Below are 27,569 nucleotides of genomic sequence, written 5' to 3'. Positions count from 1 at the left end.
TGATCTGGGAATCTGACATGAAAGTCAGGTAAAATAATGAACAGCTTATAACATAGGCATTTAAAATCCACTTGCTGAATTTCCCAGTCAACAGGAAGCAGGTTAATGAATTCTATTCTGTTGACAATACAATGAGAATAATGAAATATCACAGCATAAAATCTCACGAAAGATTTCTGGCACAGTAGTCAATTTTAAGAGATTCTTAAAAACTTGTTCTTGAGTGTATTTTGACTACTAATTAATTGTGTTTTCCTCTGTATTTTCATTTATTATTCTTATTCTTTGGAAAGATCTGTATCTTCAAACATATTAGTCCCATCAGCTGTCTCCAGGTCAAGTGCAGTGACAGCAGCAATACTGAATCCATTGAGTCTGTCCCTGTAGGACACAATGCCTGGGAAATGGGGTCAGACTGCAGAAGGGAGGGAATTCATAGCTGTGCCTCTTTCAGTACACGCACCTTGAAAACTGTGGGCTAAGAACAGACGCAGACAGGAGCTTAATTTTCACCATAAGAAACATAAAGGCTTTTTAAAAGGAATTTGCTTACTGTCAATTTGCTTGACTAGAAACAATAGAATAACAACAGCCATTCTTTTACAGCAAATCTATTTTAGACACCGTACCTACTTGTCTAATATGCATGCTTTGCCTGAAGGCTGATCCTTGCCTGCTGATAATTCCTCCGAATCTGTTTTGTTTGCAGTTTTTTTCCCTCAGTGCTGCTTTGCCACTACCTTCCACTTTCAGGTTAGGGAAAGGAGGCCGGTCCTAAGTCTACCTCAACCAGAACAGGAATCAACCATATGCTGTTGGTGTCACTCTGAACCATTGAAGTTAATTGCAACCTCTATAACTACCACATTCAAATGACTACTGCCATACTCGCCTGAGCAATATTTCTGAGACCAAAATGTCTCGTCGTGCAAGAATAATTCTAGATAATCTTTGTTTTCAAAGGATATAACAGCAACAAGAGTGATCTTGTGACAGAGTGGTAGTGCCCCTACCTCTGAGTCAGGTGGTCTGGTCTAAATCACATCTGCTTCAGAGGTGTGCAGTATCATGTCTGAACAGATTGATTTAAAATGGCAATAAGTTTAAACATTGTTCCTTCAATATGTAGGTTGATTGGTGTGCATAATTTATCTTTGTGTAGAAACTGAGTCAATTTTGCACACCAATATATCTAAATAGTTTGTACCAGTGCAAATAATGGCAGGACAGGTCTAAGTAGGTCACACACCTCATTTGTATCTAACTTTAAGAAGGTAGTTATTAGATTCAAAGAAGCATTCTTTTTTTTTAATTCTTGCATGGGATCTGAACATCATTGGCAAGTCCAGAATTTGATGCTTCATCTCAAACTGTCCTTGAAATAGTGGTGGTGAGCTGGCTTGTTGAATTACAGCAGTCCACTTGGTACACTTCCACCCACAGTGCAATTAGAAAATGAAGAATGCAAGAAAATCTTGTTTCAACAATGTTTTAACATCCAACTTGGAATCTTCCAATCTGGCAACTTAGCTGAAAAAAAGAAGCATCAGCCTTTAATGGATATGGCAGACAGTTGACTATTTAAGGTTGTGATCTGTGAGACAAAGTGGGGTAAAGTGAATTATAAAAGCATTAGACTTCAGCTGCTTCTGAGTGAATCGCAATGGAAATGACTGCCAAAATGTGTTAGAGACTGTTGGGAAGGAATTCTATTACAATTATGGATTTAAACACAGTGCTGAGTTAATAAATCTAAGTATTATTGCTTTGCTTGAATATAGATATGTGCTATTCTGTACGTTTCTGTTCAAGTTATATAAATAAGTCTAGCTCACTCAGAATCAAAGTTCAGCTTGACTAATAATGGCAGAAAATGCTAGACGTATTCTACAGGCTAGGCAGCGTTCGGTGGAGAAAACTACAGAGCCTCACGATGTTGATGATAGTCTGTTTAAACTAATATCATCTTAAGAGATGAAGAGAAGTAGAATGTAGCAGGCATTGCTGAAATAAGTATAGGTAGCGTGCAGGGTCAGAAAACTACTGGGCTGCATGTTTTACACAATTATTGGTCATCTTGCAGCCCAGATAAAGGAAAGAGCAGCTCATTAGAATATCCTAAATATATATGACAGTGACTGCACATTAAAATTGATGGAGTGAGAGGACCCTTAATTTGATGGCAGTAACATCAGCATTAGATCTATGTCACTAGTTCAAAACTAATTCTAGGCTTTGAAATGCTAGAACTCCTCAACATAAAGCCATCAATAGGGAACCATTCACTCTGACTTTGCGTTGACAACTAATTTGGATGAGAAATGTCAGTTCTTCAGGCCAACTTTCCTGCTCATTAGGACATGACCAACATTAGGATATTGTCTAGCAAATACAGTGAAATCACAGCAATACCATCACATAAAACTGCCTAATTTATTTCCATGGAACATTAGGTGTTTACTGCTGTCGTTCAATGTTGATAGCTCTTTCTGTTTATGTGCATCACCACAATCAACATACAGACCTGACATTAAATTCAAATCTTATCATTGCAGCATCAAAATCAGCTAAATGTAGCATTAGTTCAGTAAGTTGTCGTGATTGCATTAGAAGACTCTCTAGGGATTATACGCAGTATGTTAGAGGACGTGCTGCTCTATAACAGTGTTATATGCAACATACAATGAGACAGATTTCCCTCTAATGCACTTTTAGTGTAAAGCATTGCATGATTGCACAGGTGTAGGATACCTTGCAGTTCAGTCCATTCAGTTATTCAGTCAGTTCAATTAGAAAGTCTGATAAAAGTGTGAGGGCTTCAATATTGGCAGGCAGTCCTCCTAATTATTCTATATGTATTCCATTGATTCAAACTTTGCATTCGGGTGCTGGGGAAGCATCTATGGACTGTGTTATGCGGATCACACAATTATCTGATCCAATTAAGTGAAATTGGATTTCAGTGTGATGCTATTATGAGAATTTCACAAGTGCTTTAAGGATCAAATTTTTAGAAACTATCCAATTTTCCATGCTGGCACATAGTGTAGGTTCCACACAGATGTAGCACGGTGCCACACTGCATCCTTTGACTAATGAATGCTGACAAAATGGCAAGCTGTCTTGCTTTTTTTGTCTGAACCAAAAGGCAAGTTAGGATAGAACTATTGTGAGCTCAGGATGCAAAGCACAAAAAGGCCAGGCAAGGTAAAGAGGCTCTGAGCACCAAAGCAGGCACAAAACGAGTGGGTGCTAACAGAGCTAGCAAGGAGCCCTGAGATGCACTCCAGTCCAAACTATGAGCTGGGTACCTGTGCCTGTACCTGGGTTTAAAGTGTCCTAACAGCAACATAGCAATAAAAAGGTGCCAGTGAGCTTGAAAGTACAGCACTGAAGTGTAGCAGCACATTGTAATTTGGATCAGAGAAGAGCAATGATGTTGCAATGTGTCTGGCATATGCCAGATGCCAACATCCATGAACGTAGGTGTACGTACAGCAGTGCCCATGGAGTGTGCCCTGAGATTTTGGTAGTAGGCATTCAAGATAAAGGTTTGTAAAGGAGTTGCCAGCTCTGATTTTCACATCAGGGATTCTCAACATCTCGACATCTACCTGGCAGGTGGGAATATAGGGAATTGCATATTAATGAGGTGATATGCAGTAGTAATGAGAGTTATAATGCACAATAATTCATGTAAAGAGTCCTTTCACCATTCACTAGCCAGAATTTCATCTCACGATCTAACACAGGTTCAGAAAAGATTTACAAGGATGGTGTCAGGTTGGAGGGTTTAAGCTATATGGAGAGGCTGGAGAGGCTGGGGCTGTTTTCCCTGGAACGTCAGAGGCTGAGGGGTGACCTTATAGAGGTTTATAAAATCATCAGGGGCATAGACAGGGTAAATAGACAAGGTGTTTTCCCTGGGGTATGGGAGTCCAGAATTAGGCAGCATAGGTTTAAGGTGAGACAGGAGAGATTTAAAAGGGACCGAATGGACACCTTTTTCACGCAGACGCTGGTGTGTGTATGGAATTGCTGGAAGACGAATTGGTGGAGTCTAGTACAATTACAGTATTTAAAAGACATCTCGATGGGTATATGAATAGAAAGGGTTTAGAGAGATAGAGACCAAATGCTGGCAAATGGGACTAGATTAATTTAGGATATCTGGTCGGCATGGATGAGTTGGACCTAAGGGTCTGTTTCTGTGCTGTACATCTCTATGACTCTATGACATGTTTGGTAAATGGAGCTTTTTGGTGTTGGCACCAAGAAAGACTTCATTTGACATCTTACTTGATTTTCCCAACTTTATGGCTATAACCCAGATCATTCGGGGGCTGGGAAGGTTCTGCTCTTTATTACCATTGGTGGAAGAGAAGACTGCATTTTAGTAACCCAATATATTTTTTTTTAGCTTTCTCTGAAGCTTTTTTATTTATCTTAAATTTGTCTTTCACCAGCATGTCAGCTAAACCATCTATTTTTATACAACTAAACTTATGTACTTTATCATAATAATTTTAATCTTGAAGACATCCACAACTTGTACTTATATAGCACCATTTATGCAATTCCAAATTCATTCACAGGATAATTATGAAACAAAAAATGACACTTAGCCATGTCATGAGATATAAGGGCAGATTAATACAACCTTGTTCAAAGAGATGGGTTTTAAGGACTGTCTTAAAAGGAGGAATTATGGGAATACAAGTGAATGAATAAAGCTGAAGTCACACCCAGCAATGATAAAGCGATGGATGCACTAAGCCCAGAATTATGTGTGTGCATCTACCTCAAGGGTCTGGAGGAGATTGTACAGACAGTGAGAGCTTAAGTCATGGGGGGATTTGAAAACAAGGATGAATTTTAAACAAGGATTATTGTTAAAACAAAGACTTTGCTTGTATGTCAGCAAGTACAGGGGTATACAAGAAGGAGACTTACAACATGGGCAGCAGAGCTTTGGATGACTTCAAGTTTAAAGAAGTTAAAATGTGAGCACCAACCACGAGCTCTTTGGAATAGTCATCCAAACATCAAGGTTCAAGCCACCTAGTCCTAGAGTAAAATAGGACTGCTCTCTCACAAGAGAGAGAGATGACTGGAGATGATGTACCAAAGGCATGAATGAGGGTTTCAGCTGCAGATAAGCTAAGGAAAGGGAAATTTCAGGCAATGTTGTAAAGGTAGAAATAGGCAATTTTAGGAAAAGTACCTGGTGAGTTTCTGATCACAAGTACATGGGCTTGCACATTGGAATATATAGTTTCCAAAAGTTTCAGGTACTGCATACTGTGAGCCCAGTTACTGTGCAAGTAGAATGAACATGAACATATATTGTGCCTTCTTCAACTCAACAACAATGGCAACAAACATTTTCTAGTTCATTTTCATGGCAATGCTTTGACCAATCTGAGTCAACCTGTCCATTTTAAATTTAAACAAAATTTTACTATTAAATATCAGTCATCATCTAACTGATATATCCTCCATGGCAACACCTGCACCAAACCACTTGCCAACCAATCAGTACAGTCTTCCCATAGAGTATAAAATTATAGTTCCTCTTGTATTGATATAAGGATAGAATAGAAAATCACTAAAGTGTGGAAACAGGCCCTTCAGCACAACAAGTCCACACTAACCCTCCCCACATTTACCCCTGACCAATTTACATATCCCTGAACACAATGGGCAATTTAGCATGGCCAATTCACCTAATCTGCACATTTTTGGATTTTGGGAGGAAACCCATACAGACACGGGGAGAATGTGCAAACTCTACACAGGCAGTCACCCAAGGTTGGAATTGAACCTGGGTCCCTAGCACTGTGAGGTAGCAGTGCTAACCACCGTGCCGCCCCAAATGGAAAAGCTCTGATAAATGCAAGAAGAAAAGCTTTGACACAATAAGGATTTGTTTCATCAATACATAAGTTCTGTAATAACTAATTACTGAAAAGTATTGACAGCCGTTAGGAGGTTGCATGCTTAGATCGGTTCAGTTTCTTACTTGGTTTTGCTCCAGTTGCAGATCAGACTCAGATTTTGAAGTCAGGCTGCACTTACCCAGCAAATGTAGCATGAGTACAAAGAGAAATAGTCTCATATTGATAGCATGCCAAAAATACAAGTGCACATTTAAACTCTTCTCTGACAGACTTAGGAGATGTGGAAACCTACAATTATGTAGATAAGGTAGATACTTACGCCCCTCAGATTTATAACTTTTCCCTACAAAAACAATTCTGCAAGTGTTTAGGTAGTGATCTCTCAAATAATTCTTTCACATCATTTTCATATAACACAAATAATATTAAACTACAGCATCTGTGACTTTAGCACATGTAAACTGGGAAACTGGGCCAAAAAGCTGCTGGACAGCTGTGCAGTGTCACAGCTGCTTAATTTATTAATCGTAAAAATGGAATCACCAGTGAGGAAGCAGGTCCCTTTGTTCACACATTTATTAAAAATTAATTATTGGGGCATCACCATTGTGCCATAAATCATCTGATTGATTACTTATTCCAGCTTCCCCATTGTTTTTGATCCAGCTAAGGGTACTATCACTGGCTACTGGAATTGTTGCAGAGTGCCAGCTCACACTATAGATTCGCAGTTGAAGAGTTGTGGAAATTTTCTTTACAGCTTTATTATTTTTAAGAAGGAAGATGCCCATCTTGTGAGCAAAGACTATTTTGTCTTTTCAATCTTGATCCTGATGGCTTCAAAAAGGCTTTGCATCTTGCAACAGCCAGCATATTATTGAATTTCCTGACCTTTCTTTTTGCATCACTTTATTTGAGATTCTCGATTTATCTTTGGGCATTAGCTTTGTGCTCTTGGAATGCTGCCTTCTTGATTTTGAATCTTGGGTTTTTCTGCCAGATATGAAGGCTGCATGCTTTAGTTACAGGAGGTTATATATTTTTGCATCACATTTTTCAAACCCAGGCCTGGTGACAACAATGCTTGGATCCACAGGTGTGGGCTCAAGGGTCTAGTACAGCTGATTTTATTTGATCTGTCTGTTCTGAAATGGAGTTGAGTTTGTGAAGACTTTCCTCTGCAAGTCAATAAAAAGCCTGGGTATACAGAACACCTGTCATCACTGCACTGCCCTGCTGCAGTCAGATCTGGAATGATGTGTATCAATGACACACAAGAGAGCTAGTAAAATTCCACAAGCAATGCCCATACTGCATTCTTTGGATTCAATGGAAGCCTCATTGAACAAATGTCTGTAATGATGCCAATCTACAATCATTGAGACAAAATTCCAGCAAAACCAAATAAGCTTGCCTGGACACTGTTGGACACAATTCATAAATTGCCAGTATTCCTGGGGCAGGACAAAGAGAACTTGACAAAAAACTTTATGAAGTATTTCTTGAAGCATGGAAGCATTGATATTCATTACTGTGAGATCTCCAGGCCAATAATTCAAACTGGCAACAATTAGTCCATTAAGCCATACCATGCTCTGAATCCAAGACACAGGACAGTGACAGAGAAGGATAAAAATGAAAGAAAACCCTGTAACCAGGATCCTATTTCCTTTTGGGACATCTTGCTCCACGTGCCCAAAGATATGCAGGTCAAGAGTTGGCCTTTTCAATCACATGATGACCCACATCAGAAGTTCATGAATGAAGGAACGATACTACGGAGGCTGAAAATCTGAATCAACACTGACAATACTGAAGAAACTCAACAGAACTGGTAATATCTGTGGAGAGAGAAACAGAATTAACAGTTTGAATCCGGCATGACTCTGTTCTGAAGAGACATACTAGTCTGGAAAATTAATCATGTTTCTGGGTTAACAGGTTCTAAGGAAGTGTCACTCAACCTGAAAAATGAACTCTGATTTCTCTCCACCGATGCTGCCAGACCTGCTGAGCTTTTCTAGCAATCTCTGTTTTTGTTCCCCAAATCTGCATTCTAAATTCCTCTCATGAAGGAGTATCATCAAGTGGAAAATAAAACGTTTCTCTGCAAACAAAAGGCAGTGATGGGAATGGAGATATTGAAATAGCTAAGTCCATATAAATTTTCCACATGTCTCACCTGCCACGTCTCACAGAAGCATTGAGAAAGTTCTGGGAGTAGATTGTCTGCAAATTCTCTCATTTACAGTTGCTGCAAATGCTGTGAGAAGTTTGCATTTTTATTAAGAAAGTTATTAAACAAAGTCATTAAAAGATTATACCACCAACTATGACAAAATAATTACAACCATTAAACAATTAAGCTACATGCAAGGAAAATCTATTCTGCAGTTGATTTAATTAAATCAAATGTCCAATTGTAGTGTGCAAATCAGCATCTATTAAAAGTGCCATCTACCACTTTGATGTAAATAATTTGCATTTATATAACATTTCACAACCTCAGGACATTTCAAAGCACTTTACCATCTAATAATTATGCAAGTTTGCAAAAATAATGTACTGCAGATACTGGCATTCCAAAATTTTAAAAAAAGAGAATATTAGAAATCTGAAGCAGGACAGGCAGAAACTGTGGGGAGAGAAACAAAGTTAACATTTCAGATTGATTACTTTTAATCAACATTCTGAGATAAATAGGATGTGTGCGGGAAATTAAGGAGTATTATGAAGCACTAAACCATTGTGAGTGAGTTATTGTCCACTGATAAGGTGCTATTGTGTAACAACAAGATTACAGATTACACGAATGTCTATATTCAAAAGGAGGAAATGAACACGATAAACTATTACAGTTATCAGGAGTAAACAAGAATTATCTGCATGATAATAATCTGATAAACAACAAAATAGGTGCAAATATGGAATGATCCTGTCAGCACCATTGTCTTTGACAACTTTAGGAAAACAACATTTGAGTAACTGTGGGAACTGCCAAGGCACCACATTACTGGATTTGCAAAAGGCATTTCACAAAGCATGGGAATTCGAGGTAAGTCCTAACGTTGGATACAAAAAAAAGCTGAAAACTTTCATAAGGAAACTGCAGATAGTTTTGAAACCTTATACGGCATGATCCATAGGTTCAATATATATTTTTATACAATAATTGGTGATTCAACATTGTTATTAAAAACATAGTGTCCATTAAATTGAAAAACATTGTGAAAGTCAAAAAATGTTCAGATGCAGTAATATGCACTATTCAATGGGTAAAGAATCTTCTATGTTGAATAAGGCCAATATACAGATTTCACTTTATTCCCTGTCATTTAATAAATAAATTGATTAGGTACTGTTCCCCCATGCTTAAGTTTAAACAAATGGCTAGATCTTTCACTGGTTTCATCAATGAATTCAGTCCTAAAATACAACAATTCTGAGGGAAAATTCTACAGTGCTCTATTCAAATAATATGAGTAATATGATAGTTCGGATTGTGAAACTGCATGGAAATGTTCAAACACTGAAGAAAGTACAGAGAGATACTGCAAGGTTAGAGCATGGTGCCAAAGGTTTAAATTTTAAGAAAAGGTCACATCAAGTTAGTTTTTGTTTCAGTCACAGAAAGGAGACATCTCAAAGATGTTCTCTTACAATATAGTTAAGGAAATAGATAAGGCAAATCTGGAATGCCACTTTAGATTATATAAAAAAAAACACAGGATAAGGAAGAATCAATTTAAACTTGCTAAAGATAGATCTAGAACTGATATCAAGAAATTCTTCACATGCAGAAATCTATTGAACAGACTTCTAGGTAGAAGTTTCCTTTAAAATATAAGCAGCCAAATGTTGAAATGACAGAATTTCTGTACGTTTTTGAGTGGATGAATCAAACTGGAATCAAAGGTCTTTCCTCATCTATGACTCATAACTAATACTAAACTACAATAATTATGTGGTATTTCAAATATTGAAACAATGTACCTCACGTGATGAATTACTTCAGTAAGTTACTGTTAAACTGGCAATAATAAATAAATACATTTTCTGAAAATAAACCCTCTTCACTGTTGATTAGATGAGCAAGAGCACTTTCAGCTGATCCCAATTTTTCTTGTGATGTTTTAGGCACAAAATTAGGTTTTGTGGCATAGTGGTATTGGCACTACCTCCAGGTTCAAGACCCACCTATCCTGGAGGTGCTTCATAACATGTCTGAACAGGTTGATTACATTAACTGTAGGCAGGAAAGCTCTTGCAATGTCTTCTCTTTCCACATCCACATTGTGACGTCTGTTGTTCCCTAAGGATCCAGCCTTGCATCCCAACTATTTCTTATTTACATGCCAGTCCTTTGTAATATCATCCAAAGATATGACTTCAGGTTCCATACAAGCAGCAATAAAATCCACCTAGGAACCCTCCAAACACAAGGGATGAATGCAGATTTCTCCAGCTTCCTCATTTCCCCTCCCCCCACCTTTTCTCAGTCCCAACCCTCAGACTCAGCACCGCCTTCTTGACCTGCAATCTTCTTCCCGACCTCTCCGCCCCACCCCCTCTCCGGCCAATCACCCTCACCTTAATCTCCTTCCACCTATCGTATTCCCAACGCCCCTCCCCCAAGTCCCTCCTCCCTACCATTTATCTTAGCCGGCTTGGCACACCCTCCTCATTCCTGAAGAAGGGCTTATGCCCGAAACGTCGATTCTCCTGTTCCTTTGATGCTGCCTGACCTGCTGCGCTTTTCCAGCAACACATTCTTAAGCTCTGATCTCCAGCATCATCAGTCCTCACTTTCTCCCCGCAATAAAATCCAGTTCTACCACACCACTACCATTGTCTTAGAGTCATAGAGATGTACAGCATGGAAACAGACCCTTCGGTCCAACCTGTCCATGCCGACCAGATATCCCAAACCAATCTAGTTCCACCTGCCAGCACTGGTCCATATCCCTCCAAATCCTTCCTAGTCATATACCCATCCAAATGCCTCTTAAATGTTGCAATTGTACCAGCCTCCACCACTTTCTCTGGCAGCTCATTCCCCACACGTACCACCCTCTGTGCGAAAATGTTGCCCCTTAGGTCTCTTTTATATCATTCCCCTCTCACTGTAAACTTATGACATCTAATTCTAGACTCCCCAACCACAGGGAAAAGATTTTGCCTATTTACCCAAACCATGCCCCTCATAATTTTGTAAACCTCTAGAAGGTCGCCCCTCAGCCTCCGACGCTCCAGGGAAAACAGCCCCAGCCTGTTCAGCCTCTCCCTATAGCTCAAATCCTCCAACCCTGGCAACACCCTTGCAAATCTTTTCTGAACCCTTTCAAGTTTCACAACATCTTTCCGATAGGAAGGAGACCAGAATTGCACGCAATATTGCAACAGTGGCCTAACCAATGCCCTGTACAGCCGCAACATGACCTCCCAACTCCTGTACTCAATACTCCTGTACTCTTCACTATCCTATCTACCTGCAACTCCACTTTCAAGGAGCTATGAACCTGCACTCCAAGGTCTCTTTGTTCAGCAACACTCCCTAGGACCTTACCATTAAGTGTATAAGTCCTGCTAAGATTTACTTTCCCAAAATGCAGCACCTCGCATTTATTTGAATTAAACTCCATCTGTCACTTCTCTGCCCATTGGCCCAACTGGTCAAGATCCTGTTGTAATCTGAGGTACCCTCCTTCGCTGCCCAATTTTGGTGTCATCTGAAAACTTACTAACTGTACCTCTTATGCTCGCATCCAAATCATTTATGTAAATGACAAAAAGTAGAGGGCGCAGCAAAGATTCTTGTGGCACTCCACTGGTCACAGGCCTCCAGTCTGAAAAACAACCCTCCACCATGGGCGGCACGGTGGCACGATGGTTAGCACTGCTGCCTCACAGTGCCAGAGACCCGGGTTCAATTTTCACCTCAGGCGACTGACTGTGTGGAGTTTGCACATTCTCCCCGTGTCTGTGTGGGTTTCCTCTGGGTGCTCTGGTTTCCTCCCACAGTCCAAAGATGTGCATGTTAGGTGAATTGGCCATGCCACATTGTCCATAGTGTTAGGTGAAGGGGTAAATGTAGGGGGGTGGGTGTTCTTCAGAGGGTCGGTGTGGACTTGTTGGGCTGAAGGGCCTGTTTCCACACTGTAAGTAATCTAATCTAAACTACCATTGCCTTTTACCTTTGAGCCAGTTCTATATCCAAATGGCTAGTTCTCCCTGTATTCCGTGAGATCTAACCTTGCTAATCAGTCTCCCATAGGGAACCTTGTGGAACGCCTTACTGAAGTCCATACAGATCACATCTACCACTCTGCCCTCATCAATCCTCTTTGTTACTTCCTCAAAAAACTCAACCAAGTTTGTGAGACATGATTTCCCACACACAAAACCATGTTGACTATCCCTAATCAGTCCTTGCCGTTCCAAATACACAAACATCCTGTCCCTCAGGATTCCCTCCAAAAACTTGCCCACCACTGACGTCAGGCTCACCGGTCTATAGTTCCCTGGCTTGTCCTTATCTCCTTTCTCAAACAGTAGCACCACGTTTGCCAACCTCCAGTCTTCCGGAATCTCACCTGTGACTATTGATGATACAAATATCTCAGCAAGAGGCCTAGCAATCACTTCTCTAGCTTCCCACAGAGTTCCAGGATACACCTGATCAGGTCCTGGGGATGTATCCACTTTTATGCATTTCAAGACATCCAGCACTTCCTCCTCTGTAATCTGGACATTTTTCAAGATGTCACCATCCATTTCCCTACAGTCTATATCTTCCATATCCTTTTCCACAGTAAATACTGATGCGAAATACTCGTTTAATATTTCCCCCATTTTCTGCGGCTCGACACAAAGGCTGCCTTTCTGATCTTTGAGGGACCCTATTCCCTCCCTAGTTACCCTTTTGTCCTTAATGTATTTGTGAAAACTCTTTGTATTCTCCTTAATTCTATTTGCCAAAGCAATCTCATGTCCCCTTTTCACCCTCCTGACTTCACTCTTAAGTATACTCTTACTTCCTTTATACTCTTCTAAGGATTCACTCGATCTACGCTGTCTGTACCTTATATATGCTTCCTTCTTTTTCTTAACCAAACCCTCAATATCTTTAGTCATCCAGCATTCCCTATGCCTACCAGCCTTTCCTTTCACCCTAATAGGAATATACTTTCTCTGGATTCTTGTTATCTCATTTCTGAAGGCTTCCCATTTTCCAGCCATCCCTTTACCTGCGAACATGTGCCGTCAATCAGTTTTCCAAAGTTCTTGCCTAATACCGTCAAAATTGGCCTTTCTCCAATTTAGAACTTCAACTTTTAGATCTGGTCTATTTCCATCATTATTTTAAAACAAATAGAATTATGGTCGCTGGCCCCAAAGTGCTCCCCCACTGACACCTCAGTCACCTGCCCTGCCTTATTTCCCAAGAGTAGGTCAAGTTTTGCACATTCTCTCATAGATACATCCACATACTGAATCAGAAAATTGTCTTGTACACACTTATCAAATTCCTCTCCATCTAAACCTTTAACACTATGGCAGTCCCAGTCTATGTTTGGAAAGTTAAAATCCCCTCATAACCACCTTATTTTTCTTACAGATAGCTGAGATCTCCTTACAAGTTTGTTTCTCAATTTCCCTCTGACTATTGGGGGGGTCTATAATACAATCCCAACAAGGTGATCATCCCTTTCTTATTTCTCAGTTCCACCCAAATAACTTCCCTGGATGTATTTCCGAAAATATCCTCCCTTAGCACAGCTGTAATGCTATCCCTTATCAAAAATGCCACTCCCCCTCCTCTCTTGCCTCCCTTTCTATCCTTCCTGTAGCATTTGTATCCTGGAACATTAAGCTGCCAGTCCTGCCCATCCCTGAGCCATATTTCTGTAATTGCTATGATATCCCAGTCTCATGTTCCTAACCATGCCCTGCGTTCATCTGCCTTCCCTGTTAGGCCCCTTGCATTGAAATAATTAGTCCTACCTTGTCCCTGCCTGCCCTGGCTGTTTGACTCACTTCTGTTCTTACCTGTACCAGTCTCAGATTGATCTCTTTCCTCACTATCTCCCTCGGTCCCACCCCCTTACCTTACTAGTTTAAATCCTCCCAAGCAGTTTAGCAAATTTTCCTGCCAGTATATTAGTCCCCCTTCAATTTAGGTGCAATCCATCCTTCTTGTACAGGTCACTTCTACCCCAAAAGAGATTCCAATGATCCAAAAATGTGAATCTTTTGCCCATACACCAGCTCATCAGACATGCATTCATCTGCTCTATTCTCCTATTCCTGCCCTCACTAACACATAGCACTGGGAGTAATCCAGATATTACTACTCTCGAGGACCTCCTTTTTAAATTTCTGCCAAACTCTCTGTAATCTCCCTTCAGAATCTCAACCTTTTCCCTTTCTATGTCATTGGTTCCAATGTGGACAATGACCTCCTGCTGGCTCCTCTCCCCATGAGAACATTCTGCACCCTCTCTGAGACATCCTTGATCTTGGCACCAGGGAAGCAACACACCATTCTGCTTTTTCTCTGCTGGCCACAGAAACGTCTGTCTGTACCTCAAACCAGAGAATCCACTAACACAATTGATCTCTTGGAACCCAACATACCCCTCGTTGCATTAGAGCCAGTCTCAATACCAGAAACTTGGCTGTTTGTGCTACTTTTCCCTGAGAATCCATCACCCCCTACATTTTCCAAAACAGCATACCTGTTTGAAATGGGTATATCCACAAAAGACTCCTGCACTAGCTGCCTATCTCTCTTACCTTTTCTAGAGTGAACCCATCATGTGAGTGTATCTGAGACTTTCCCCCCTTTCTATAACTGCCATCCATCACATACTGTTGCTGTTGCAAATTCCTCATCGCTTCTATCTGTCTCTCCAACTGATCCACTTGATCTGATAAGATTCGCAGCCAGCAGCATTTATGGCAGATATAATCCACAGTAACCCTTAAACTCTCTTTAAACTCCCACATCTAACAAGAAGTAAATATCACTCTATTAAAGGCCACTTTTGCTCCTTCACAATCTACGGACCCAGAAAAGACCCCGTCGTATTCCTCTACAAACACTGTCCCAGGTTAAATTAATAGCTATGGCTTATATTTTAAGTTTAATCAAGAGACATATCTCCAAAAACATATAATCAAGAAAGAACCTACTCTACTCAATACTGCAGATTCTCTGTAGGCCACACTTAAAACAACAATTAACTTATCTGATTCTGTGCTGTGAACTTCGCCCAACAGTTCCTCCAAGATCAGTTGTGAATTTCACTGTTTGATCATTTTCCCAGCTGCACTCCGATGTCCAGTGATACACAAATTCAAACAGCAAAGGCAGCAGCTGGGCAGGTTCTCTCTCTCTCTCTCTCCTGCACTGTCCTCACCATATGCTTCCTTTGTCTGTTCTTCTCCCTTTTAAAACTGATGTTGTTTTGACTTTTCTTTTCCAAAGTTCCAAAACAATGCAACAGCATATAAAACAGTAATTGTCGCTCCTGGAATTCGAGGAAATCACCTCCAGCACCCAAAATACCTCAAAAAAGGAGCAGCTGTTACAGCCAGAAATTTTTCTGATCCTATACACCACCACCAGTCTCAATCTCTTTGTTGCCTCCTCACTGTACTGTATTGACTCTAGTCCTGAACACCCACCACTTCTCCCAGATAAATACTAGAAACAGCAAACCCATTGTCTTCAACTGGCACCTCAATCTCAATTCCCTCAACACCAATTTCTTGGCCACTATCTCAAGCTGAACCAATCTATCTGCAACATCTGTCCCAAATAAACCTGAGCTGAACTCCTGACCCCAAATTGTTCCCAACATAAAGGCAATCTAAGTCTACCTTCATTAGATCACCTAGCTCTGTTCGAGTCCGGCGTTGTCGGCCACTGAAACTCTCAGCCGTGCTTGATTTATTTAATGTGATTATTCCAAGGATCCCCTATATTAGCCTGAAGTCCTCCAAAGGTGTGTTTTGCCTCAGTGACCCATCACTCATTGGTTTTCATCGCAGGAATATAGGAATAAACACTGCTGCCAACTTATCCCAAACAAGCTTCCACGAACAGCAGTGTAAAAGAAACCACGTAAACCATTTTAATGAATTTGATGAAAGAATTACTATTATCCAGAACACTTATGATAACTCACTTACCCTTCTTTAAAATAGTACCATGGAATCATTTATATTCACGTGATAGAATCTGCACTGACAGATTTAATTCTTGTTTGAAAGATGGCACCTCTAACACATAACAGAAAAACGTTTGGACTGGATTTTGAAGGAGCAAAAACAATGTAACCGTTTGACATCACTGTGTTAATTCAGCCAGGTTCTATCAAACCTCCAAGTCAATCATTTATGAACTGTGAAAACCAAAGTAGATAAAACAAAAGATAGTATTTGATTGTATTTTAAATTTAATCCGAGTTCCCTTTTCTTAAACAGAAATATATATATGACTTCATCAAAACAAAAATGTTGGACTCGGAAGTAATCATAACACTCTTGCACATGCATTGGAGTGGAAAACTGAAGCTAACCCAGTGAGTTGAAGGACTCATACAACAGCAGCTCAAAGCTTTGGCAGAATGTATATATACATATTATTGGTGAAATAAAAATAAAGATCAGCCTTTTAAAATCTGAAACAAAGACACCCAAGTAAAATTAGGGGTTGGACTCTGCTACTGTATATGGTGTATATATATCAAAACATGTCAATAACTATAGACTGTAACTTGCATAAACTTGACTTATAGAGGCTTCAATGAACCAGCAGTCAACTGTGATGTTTACTGGAGCTGATGAAAGCTCAAAGCATCAGAACAAATATTTTAAAATGACACAGTGCAGATTAATTTGACCACCTAAACATTATAGTGATAAATAAGGTACATATTCAAACAATGTAATGAATGCATATTTATTTTATCCTAATGACTAAAAGTTCTAACTGTTGTACATTTCATACAGATTAAATTTACTGTAGCTCCACTGCTTAAAAATTGACTGGATTGATAAATGTTCATACTGTAGACTTTATTTGATTGAGTTAACATCATGCTGTTATATGAGAATGACCTCAATACAGTGTTCTTCTTGAAATAAATATAGTAGCATAAATAGGATAGGTAATTTTATACCTGTGAAGACTTGACTGGAAAGCCATATTGAGACATACTGTTCAATAAATTACATTCTATTGACAAAAACTGCTTTTCCTTAAAATTAAAAGAAAAGGATTCTACCAAGTTAATTTAGATAAGGCTATTACTGTTGCATTCTAAATATTGCTTAACTTCAATTTTAATTTCCTCTTCAATCCTGAAGATGTTTGTTCATCTGGGTACAGCTTTGCACTTGTCAGGAGTCTGTAGTGTTCAATCACTCTCTTGACAATATCAAGCATGTATTTGAGTCAAAGATATACATTGTCATCTTTAACCACACCCTAGATTTTGACATGCAGCCAGCAGACCAATGATATGTGCATTGAGTCCACCCATTTCAGCAACAAAAAGGCCAGAATCATTCATAGGCCAAGACCACTTTTAACTCAAACCAGAGAACTTACCACTTAGACCATAAAACCAAAAGACATAGGCGTGGAAGTAAGGCCATTCAGCCCATCAAGTCCACTCCGCCATTCAATCATGGCTGATGGGCATTTCAATTCCACTTACCCACACTTTCCCCGTAGCCCTTAATTCTTTGTGAGATCAAGAATTTATCAATCTCTACCTTGAAGACATTTAATGTCCCCGGCTCCACTGCGTTCCATGGCAATGAATTCCACAGGCCCACCACTCTCTGGTGAAGAAATGTCTCTTCATTTCCGTTCTAAATTGACTACCTCTAATTGTAAGGCTGTGCCCACTGGTCCTAGTCACCCCGCCTAATGGAAACAAATTCCCAGCATCCGCCCTTTCTAAACCATGCATTATCTTGTAAGTTTCTATTAGACCTCCCCTCAACCTTCTAAACTCTATGAATACAATCCCAGGATCGTCAACTGCTCCAGGGATCATCCGTGTGAATCTCCGCTGGAGATGTTCCAGTGCCAATATGGCCTTTCTGAGGTGTGGGCACCAAAATTGGGCACAGTATTCTAAATGGGGCCTAACTAGAGCTTTATAAAGTCTCAGAAGCATATCGTTGCTTTTATATTCCAACCCTCTTGAGATAAATGGCAACATTATATTTGCTTTCTTAACCATGGACTCACCGTGGGCGGCACGGTGGCACAGGTGGGCGGCACGGTGGCACAGTGGTTAGCACTGCTGCCTCACAGCGCCAGAGACCCGGGTTCAATTCCCGCCTCAGGCGACTGACTGTGTGGAGTTTGCATGTTCTCCCCGTGTCTGCGTGGGTTTCCTCCGGGTGCTCCGGTTTCCTTCCACAGTCCAAAGATGTGCAGGTCAGATGAATTGGCCATACTAAATTGCCTGTAGTGTTTGGTAAGGGGTAAATGTAAATGTAGGGGTAGGGGTATGGGTGGGTTGCGCTTTGGCGGGTCGGTGTGGACTTGTTGGGCCGAAGGGCCTGTTTCCACACTGTAATGTAATCTAAAAAATCTAATGTAATCTTTACTCCATGTTTCAGACTAAAATCAGTAAAATAAGCTAACACTATATAGATCATTACCTGTATCTTCCCTATCTGTATCTTTTATTTTCACCGCAGGCAGTACAGTGCATTTACTCAATGAGCCCTTTCCAGCTTCTCTTTTTCACAATACATGATTACTAAGTAGCGACTAAATTCAGCAAATGTTAGAGCTTTCATTACATTCATGAAAAATCCATTTCAGTGCATAGAATTATTACCAATGTAATGAAAGTTAAATAAATATTCACTTTCCATCTATTAAAACAAATTCTGTTCATTAATGACAGTAAGCATTTTCATTATGTTGATTAGGTACAAAACAAAGACTAAACTAAAATGAAAATTCACTCATTCGAAGAATAATTGAAAATGAGATATCAGTTCTTTCACTGGAACATAAGCAGTCAAGTCACTGAGTGACTCTCAAACACTTGGGGGGGGGGGAACAAGATTAAATTTATCTTCTCAAAGTTGTCATAAATTCAAGCTGCTTTACAATTGAATCATGGATAATGGAATTAGTCATGTTGATAAGGGCAACTCCATCAAAAGAAGCAAAGCAGCAAACTTAAAAGCTTCTCATGAAAATATTGCCCCAAATACGGAAACTGAACAATTCAGTAAACATCAGATGATCAAAAAAGAGCCAAGGATGACAAAAAGGATTAAGGAAACAATCTGCATTTGATCACATTTCTCATGTTCGGGGGTAAAGAATCAGTTTCGTTACTGTAAGCACTGACTGTTTCTTCTTTTAAATATCTATTATCCTGCTTTCTTTCAAGTGTTTTTCAAGGCTCACCATCTGAAGTACTTCAATAGGCAAAAGAGATGGACAATAAGCACAGGCTCTCAATGTGATTTAGCTCCCTGCCTCGAACACTAAACACAGCTAAATGGTTATTTTGATGCTCCCTACAGACAAGCTCAGTTCTTAGTCTGTTCATAAAAGAGAGAAATAGAATGTTCATACTGTTATTCTGTACCAACTTATTCCCTTTACATCAGGCTAGATTCAGAGTCAAAATGAATTTTGAGTGATTGCATTCAAGCAAAATTAATACATGTGCAGTTGCACCAATATTTCTGCCTATGGTCCAAATTTACCTGGCAATTTAACCAGGTCACATTTACAAATGCATGCAGTTGTATGGTATCGGAAGTTGCTTTCAGTGATATCAGTTTTCCAAAATGAATGCCATGAATGAACCCTAGAGGGCTGCAGCAGCCCAATCATTGAGCACATCCAAGATAAGAGATCAATAGCTTTCTGGACACTAATGACATCAAGGGATATGGAGATACTGCAGAAAAAAAGGCATTAAAGTAAATGATTAGCTATGTCTGAAGTGGCATAGAAGACCTAAGGGGTTGAATGTCCTGTTCCTACATCCCTATTACATTTTCCCATTCCAACTTCTCTAACTCAAAAAATTTCAATGCTCCTTTAAGATCCAGTCAACCAATGGATGCCATGTGTTTCTAATATTCTTTCATGGGACAATGGTTGTCATTGGTAATGCAAGTGTTGTCCATCCCTGGTTAGCTAGAACTGTTTAGTAAAAATTCGTAGGAAAGACACAAACATTTTACAAATACAATGTGAGGAGGAGGGGAACAATATAATGCAAAAGAAATGAGCACCCAAGAATCTCATAGGCATTTGATAAACTGGTGCACACACCAGCTAGAAATGACAAACAACTGCTGCGCATTTCAGAAGCATTTCAGAAGAAACTTGTGAAATGAATATCAATGTTATGGCATTTTTTTATAACAATCTCTCCATTTCATCAAGTGAATCCATAGTGATTGAGCCTTACATCCAGATAATCCCAGATTCACTCCCAGTGTATGGGATTATCAAACTAACATAAATGGATAATAGAGTGATTTAAAACAAAGAACCGTGGATTTGGAGATCTGAAACAAAAACAGAAGTTGCTGAAGAAATTCAGCAGATCTGGCAACATCTATAGAAAGAAAGCAGAGTTAATGTTTCGCATGCAGAGATTCTTCATCAGAACTCAACAGAGTAATTTGCCTGATGTACTCAGTTATGGTAATAAGTTAAACATTTATCCTAGTTTTTCACCTCCTATTTAAATGATGTCCTTTCTTAAATTGTACTATGAAATAACTGCACAGAGGCTGGTATCCCATCTCCAAGTCCCCTTTTATTTGCATACACACAGTACACTGGCTGTGGCAGCCAGCTCAGAGTCAGTCCCTGAAAATGAGGAGACTCTGAACCCCCTCTATTTATATCTGTCAGCCAGGGCTCCTTGATTGACCCGGGTTAAGAACCCCAATCAAAGATCTCATAGTCAATAAGATCCACAAAGTAATATTTGCTCGTAATATCAGAACTTACTGGGAAAGAATGCAGTGGAACTTGGCCATGGTTCCAGCTGCAAAATTGAGTATCACATTCAGATTTTAGATTTGAGAGTTGACACTTTTTCTTCCTAACATTGTGCTAATCATATTCCCTGTTAACTGTTCCCAGTTAATTTAATTTGGTCTAAAGTTTTTAAGTTCATAATGTGGTTTGAAGCAGACAAATTACTACTAATATGACAATCTTATAAAAATTCACTGTGTCATTCTCTTTTTGGAATTCTCCCTCTGCTCACTGCAAGCATTCCTACACATATGACTATCCAGGAGCTGTGTGTTCTCAGATACAGAGACCCATATCCTTAGGAGTGTCAAGAATCTTAGATTTTCACTATTATCTTTCCTAAACTTGGTCAAGAAGATAGATACATTAACACACCATTCTTGAGTTAAATACAGGCTCTGAACTGAGTTACTAAGCATATTCACAATCATTTTAAATTGTAAAGTGTGACCAACCACACCAGCCTAAGAACCTAGGCCCAATATAAAATTGGCTAAACAGTTTCTGGAAGCAAGGCTTAATGGAATGAAAAGAGGGCAAGATCAAAGCAAACAAGGATCAGCCCGGACCTTTATTGCATATTGAGCATTGGCAAAGTTGTTAAGATCTGTAACTCATTAAGTGGTACTCAGTCAGAACAGACATTATGTTGTAACTGTGTATTCCTAGTTTCAGCCAGACCTCTTGGCACCATGGTCTAGTCATAGTTTGGAAAGGGAATGGATACACTGTGAATGGCCTGCCTAACTTCATTAGGTGCTGTGACCCCTGCCCTGTGACCCCATTGGAAGTCAGAGAACAGGATTGACATAGTGGTCCAGTGGATAGCCCTGCTGCACTCATAGTGTCAGGGTCCCAGGTTTGATTCCAGCCTTGGATGACTGTCTGTGCAGGTTTGCAAGTTCTCCTTGTGTCTGCATGGGTTTCCTTCGGCTATCTGGTTTCCTCCTCCAGTCCAAAGACGTGAAGGCTAGGTGGATTGGTATTGGTAAATGCAAGGTTATGGGAATAAGGTGAGGGTGAGGGCTTGGTCTGGGTGGGATGCTTTTCAGAGAGTCGGTGCAGACTGATGGGCCAAATTATCCCTCGTTTCCACACTGTGGAGATTCTATGATTTTGTAGAATTCCAGAGGAGCTCAGAAAGCAGGGATAATTGGGACACCTGGCAACCATTCCCTCAGCAAAGACTCTGTGTGAGATCCACCGTTGTACCAAAAAGAGACTGAGTGCTTTGTCAATGGAGTTCAGTGAATCCAGCAGCCGAACCAAGTTCACTTGCTTGACTTGCTTGAGTAATGTGTGTGTTTTTCAGGCAATCAGCCCAGTTTGGGGAAAAGTTAACTTAATTTGTGTACGAGACATTTTTGTTAATGTGTGAGCGTTTTAGAAAAACTAAGTTTGAACTGCAATCTTTTGTTTGTCTCATACAGTTAGAGCAGCTGAGTAAATGTGTTTAATGAGTAATAAATTGGTCAAAGTGTCTGTATGGAATATTTCAAAGGCAACAAAAGGGGATGGAAAATGTATGAATTCTTCGAGAGAAGCTGAAATAATCTGTTATAACAGCAGTGACATATGTTCTTTCATATACCTATATATGCTTGCAACTTTGTTCCTATGAGTGATCAATTCTGTATTTCCATGCCTCATGCTTTGGATTCTTTTTGCAACAACTCCAGCTCACGCTGCCAGCTGCTAAAACTGTTCCATTTAGTCGCACATAAATTTCACTTTAGCCATAATACGCAAGCTGTCTAGCATTACTTTAATTGTTTAATTAGTGTCTTTCATAAATAGAGATGTGGACGTATAACATGATATGGCTCAGATCTCCAAAAGAAAGTCTTTCAGGATCAATGAATCTATCAGATCAGCCTGAATGTCAAAAACAAAACATTTTCCAGTTGATGGATGAACTGCTGCTTACTGAACACTTTAAGGTTGACACACCTTCACTTTTATTTTGTATAGATAGAAACCTCATGTGCCTCTAGTCATTAAGTCACACATACATTGCCCATGCTTCTACTGGAAAATGAATAGAGACTCAGAGACAATATGCCCATGATCTTTCTAAACTGTCAATGTTGCTGGTAACTACCTTTATATATAATCTAGACCAGCTCAGAAGCTGTCACAAGTGGCAAATAATTTCAAGTTGATTGCTAGGACATAAAACAGTCCATGTAAACCATGGTTTTAGTCTTTATTCATTCTTACTATGCACACGGTAAGGCAAGGCAGATCATACAATTGTTGGAGAGGAAAGGGAAAGTTGTTTTATATTGACACTTGTCTGCTGTAAACAATCAATGGGCATATGTTGATATCTAAAAAGAATGAGGGATTAGAATTGTAAGGCACAGACTCAGAATACAAACTGCACAGCTTTACAGAATATATTCTCTGGTTTGAAAAGTAGTTGTTCAACTGTGAAAAGACAGAATCTCGATGAATTAACACTGAGAAAGATTAGATTGCTATAAACGATCTTTGGTTAAAATGTTTACCATCACCTAGTAGGTGCATTCATTTGATATTTGTGATGCTCTGCAATTTTAGGAACAATATTAATTTGTTTCTTAAAAATGACCAATGAGAGTTAAAAGAAAACTTGCAAACAAAAACTAAGTCAGCTCGAGCATTGTGTAAAGGGATCAATTGAATGACATGAATGACAAAATTAACATAAATTCTCCAAAGTGAACAGAACTAAATTATTTCAAGCATCAGTTTTTATTAGAAATTTTTCCAATGATAGCAGATAATTTACTATGTTGAGGTTTTCTTTGAAGTTTACAAATGGAACATTGTTTGATCATTCAAGATTTTTTATATCCCAGTAGATATCGCTCTCCATGTTCAGATTATCTTTTACTCCCTTTTTCTTAGCAATGTGCCAATTTTAAGAAGCCAAGCAGATGGGTTACTTGAAGACTTTTATCTAGCATGCCTTAGATTGGGAATGCATTTTAATGGCAATGGTGAACCCAAACCCAAGTTCACCATTCTGTGGCATCATACATCCATTGCACTATGTTGACCATGTTTCCAGCATTCATCTTTCTTCCGGAAACAAGTGATTAAAATAAATTTGACAGCCAGTAATGAAGTAACTTTAAGTCTGATATTTGATATATGAAGTTTTGATGAGCTGCTGGATGCTGGCTACAGCATTGCATATCATTTTTATTTCTACACCCACAGTTTTTCTAGCATTGCCTTGATTGTTATATAAACTTGCTTTTTTGTAGCCCAGTCATCCACATACCATTTTTTAAATCCTCAGCCTGACCCATCTTGAAGCAATAATTGGGTTGGAACATTATTGGGCATCAATATTGTTGCACAAAGTTGGTGAGTCTTTTGCACCAATAATACTTAAAGTAATATTTTCTTGCTTTGTGCTGCAACTATGTTTAACTTTATATTGATATCTCAAAACTATCTCAACAAATCATGCTGAAATTTCTCCTTCAGATATTTCACAAAGTTTGTACCTGCAGTAATGTTTAAACTAAAATGTTATCAATGGGAAGAACAGCATCCTAATACTGACAAATCTTCCTTTAAGGAGAGAAAAGGTTCTGATTAATTAAAATACAGGATGCTAGATGATTACAGGTTTGAATATATTATTAATCCCAGTAACACATTGGCATTACTAGGCATGTTGTTATTACAATGACACACATAGACTGGTTCTGGATCAGTGGTGCTGGAAGAGCACAGCAATTCAGGCAGCATCCGACGAGCAGCAAAATCGACATTTCGGGCAAAAGCCCTTCATCAGGATTTTGCCCGAATCGTCGATTTTGCTGCTCGTCGGATGCTGCCTGAATTGCTGTGCTCTTCCAGCACCACTGATCCAGAATCTGGTTTCCAGCATCTGCAGTCATTGTTTTTACACATAGACTGGTGCCTGGCACATGAACAAGTTGCCCGTCTGTAGCACTCAGATATGGGCAGATGCCCACCAAATGTTAAGCATTTCTCCAAAGCAGAGGGAAATCAGAGGAAACATTAACATTCAAGTATCAATTTAATTTCCTAGTGTCTGTAAATTGTACCTCTGGATCCTGCTGCCTGTTAACGTGGGGTTACCATCCCCCATTCCCACTCCCACTCTCTTAGCCTGCAGCAAGATCCTTGGTGTCTCTCAGGATCAACCACAGAATAAATACAACTGTTTTGGCAATATGAGACAGTAAAGACGAGTGGTAGTGGGAGGGCGGGTAAGCTAGAGGTGAACAAAATTATGAATATGTGTCTTATAAAACAGCAGTGATGTTTAAAATAAAAGCTACATGTAAAAAGAAAATGTGAGCTAGGCACTCCATTAATCAGAGTAGCTCTGGTTGTAATTTCAGGATTGATGATGATTTCTTTAGCAAGAAAAAGAATCTTACTACCTTGGGATTGCCCACCTGTGGCAGTGATAGTGCAGACAGTGGAGAATGTGTAGCTGGGGAAGAATGGAAACCACATGCCCAAAGGCTTTCTCAGTTCAGTTTTTATTATGTTCAAACGTGGATTGAAAAGTAGGTTGCTCTTTCCAAGCTTGGTGATTGTCACGCAGTCATTAACAGAGTAAGAAAGTAACAGATATGAATTCAAGATCAGGGCTTTCCTTACTGGAATCCCAGCATCTGTTAAGCATGGGTGTGGAATGAAAGAATGAGTGTAAGGTATGAAATAAACATGGGAACATGCTGCACTTTCTTCCAATTTCTGGCCTGACTTAAGTTAATGCTTGAGCAGCAGAGGATGACCATAACTCAGATAGCTTTCTACATTGTGACTGGCAACACAGTAGATTTATTTGTGGATTGCAGTCAAAATACATATGCAGGACCCCTTTAACACGACTGGTAACCATTCAGACAGAAAGCAAATACAAGTTTTTGGTGTCCATTCTTAGGAACACCACAAAAAAATTAAATAACTTTTCCATGTTCATTTGATATTTTAACAAAATGGAGTGCCCAAGTAATTAGTTTACAAGATTGCAAATGAGTTGTCCAACTTCTTTAATCTATTAATGAGTGCATGCATGACAATCACTAAGGTTGGGAATAGATTATCCCTGACAACGTGTTGCCTCATAGGAAACGAAGCGATGAAGGTCGAATGTTTAAACACTGAGATATCGGTCCACACTCCAATCCATGCATCTGCCCTGAGCAAAACTTCAATATTTAACAATAAACAACTCGGTTTGTGTATCCGGCACTGCAGGAGTTAACACATGGAAATTCCTCCTGTTTCTTGCCAACTAGCGTGTGATGATAATCTGCACACACATCGCGCCTCGGTAATGCGAGAGGGGGAAACTACACAGTCACTCTGAATAGAGTGCCTACAGTCTGCTCAGACTTGGGCATGAGAGCAATCAGAAACATGTTACTGATAATATCGCAGGAGAAGATGTGTTAAAGTTAACATTTCCCTTCCCACACAATCACAGGCACGCGTTCTTAACAACTTCCCAGAACTTAGCTCTAATCTTCTGAAATAATCATCCAGCAAAGATAATGAATTTCGCCCGAGCCCAGAAACACGCTAAGTATCGCAATGACGGATGGAAAGCCCCGCTGGTTAAAGCTAACTTGACTTTGTCCAAGTCATGTTCACTACAGTATAGGGGGCTCTCAGCACTGCTCAGGGTGCCAGGGAAAGTGAACCGCAAACACCTCAATCTGCTGGATTCCCCCTTTCTCGCCTGTGATGAAAGACAGAGTGGGGGGGAGTTGCAGGACACACATTACCTGCCTGAGATGGTGATCTCCACTTTGGTGGCCGGGATGTTGGTGTGCAGGGGATCGAAGTCTCCTATGGACGCCATATTCCTGTAGCTCTCGACTGCACAAGCCCGAGCCCTGAAGCGTCGGACGGCTCCACTCCTCGGCTTGGGTTAGAGAGTGTGTGTGTGTGTGTGTCTGCGGGTGATGTCACTTCATAACAAATACAAGAAAACGCCTGAGAAGGAGAGGAGGGGCAGGAATCGGCAGCATTTGAGCCGTGTCTGCATCAGAAAGCCCAACTAAACCAGCTGGGAGAGGAGGGGCACAGGCATTTTTACAAACCTGCAGGGGGGTGGGGGGACATTTAAAGAGAGGATGTGAAATATGATTATGAAATCCGGATTGCATGCCTGCTTTTTTTTGTTGTTGTTTGAGCAAACCTTACGTTAACACAGAGAAGTCTGCGTGCACTGCTATTCCTTACAATTCAAACTTTGTTTTAATGGGAAGCTCGTGGTCAGAAATAAACATCTTGGAGTTGCCTCGGGAAACGTGACGATTCTTTCAATGTCTCTAAACATCTCGAAAACACCGGAATCTATGTCGGTACTCACATGGTACACAGTATACTGCATCATCTGTACCGTTCCAAAAAGAACAAAAGTATTTTTCTCTATTAACGAATAAATTCCAGTCCAGACTTAAACAGAGCACAATTCATGTTCCTCTACATCATGTTAAGGATGAAGTTTAAAGGACAAATCCACTTCCGGTTTCAGTCCTTAGGTTCTCCCGATGTTCACAAGGAAATACCTCACCACCCCCCCCCCCCCCAGGTTAGGTGAATTGGCCATGCTAAATTGCCCG

At 39.9% G+C, this 27,569-nt stretch overlaps 1 protein-coding gene across 2 annotated transcripts in view; it reads right to left on the bottom strand.

The window, feature by feature from the left end:
* Positions 1-27,364, bottom strand: part of LOC122561654 (copine-8) — a 371,771-nt gene extending 344,407 nt beyond the window's left edge. Inside the window, exon 1 of one of the 2 annotated variants that reach the window (XM_043713603.2) lies at positions 27,317-27,364. In XM_043713603.2, the coding sequence (XP_043569538.1) occupies positions 27,317-27,318 (2 nt within the window). In that variant the 5' untranslated portion in view covers positions 27,319-27,364. Of the gene's footprint in view, positions 1-26,726; positions 27,274-27,316 lie in introns of those variants that run through there. The other variant, XM_043713601.2, reaches the window with a different exon arrangement.
* Positions 27,365-27,569: the final 205 nt, after the last annotated feature.

Source organism: Chiloscyllium plagiosum, unplaced genomic scaffold (genome assembly GCF_037043375.1).
Source record: "Chiloscyllium plagiosum isolate Xiang-an unplaced genomic scaffold, Cpla_swu_hap1 HiC_scaffold_23, whole genome shotgun sequence".
NCBI classification, from domain to species: Eukaryota; Metazoa; Chordata; class Chondrichthyes; order Orectolobiformes; family Hemiscylliidae; genus Chiloscyllium; species Chiloscyllium plagiosum.
The sequence above is the reverse complement of the archived record's forward strand: the minus strand, read 5'-3'. Positions and strand labels throughout refer to the sequence as shown.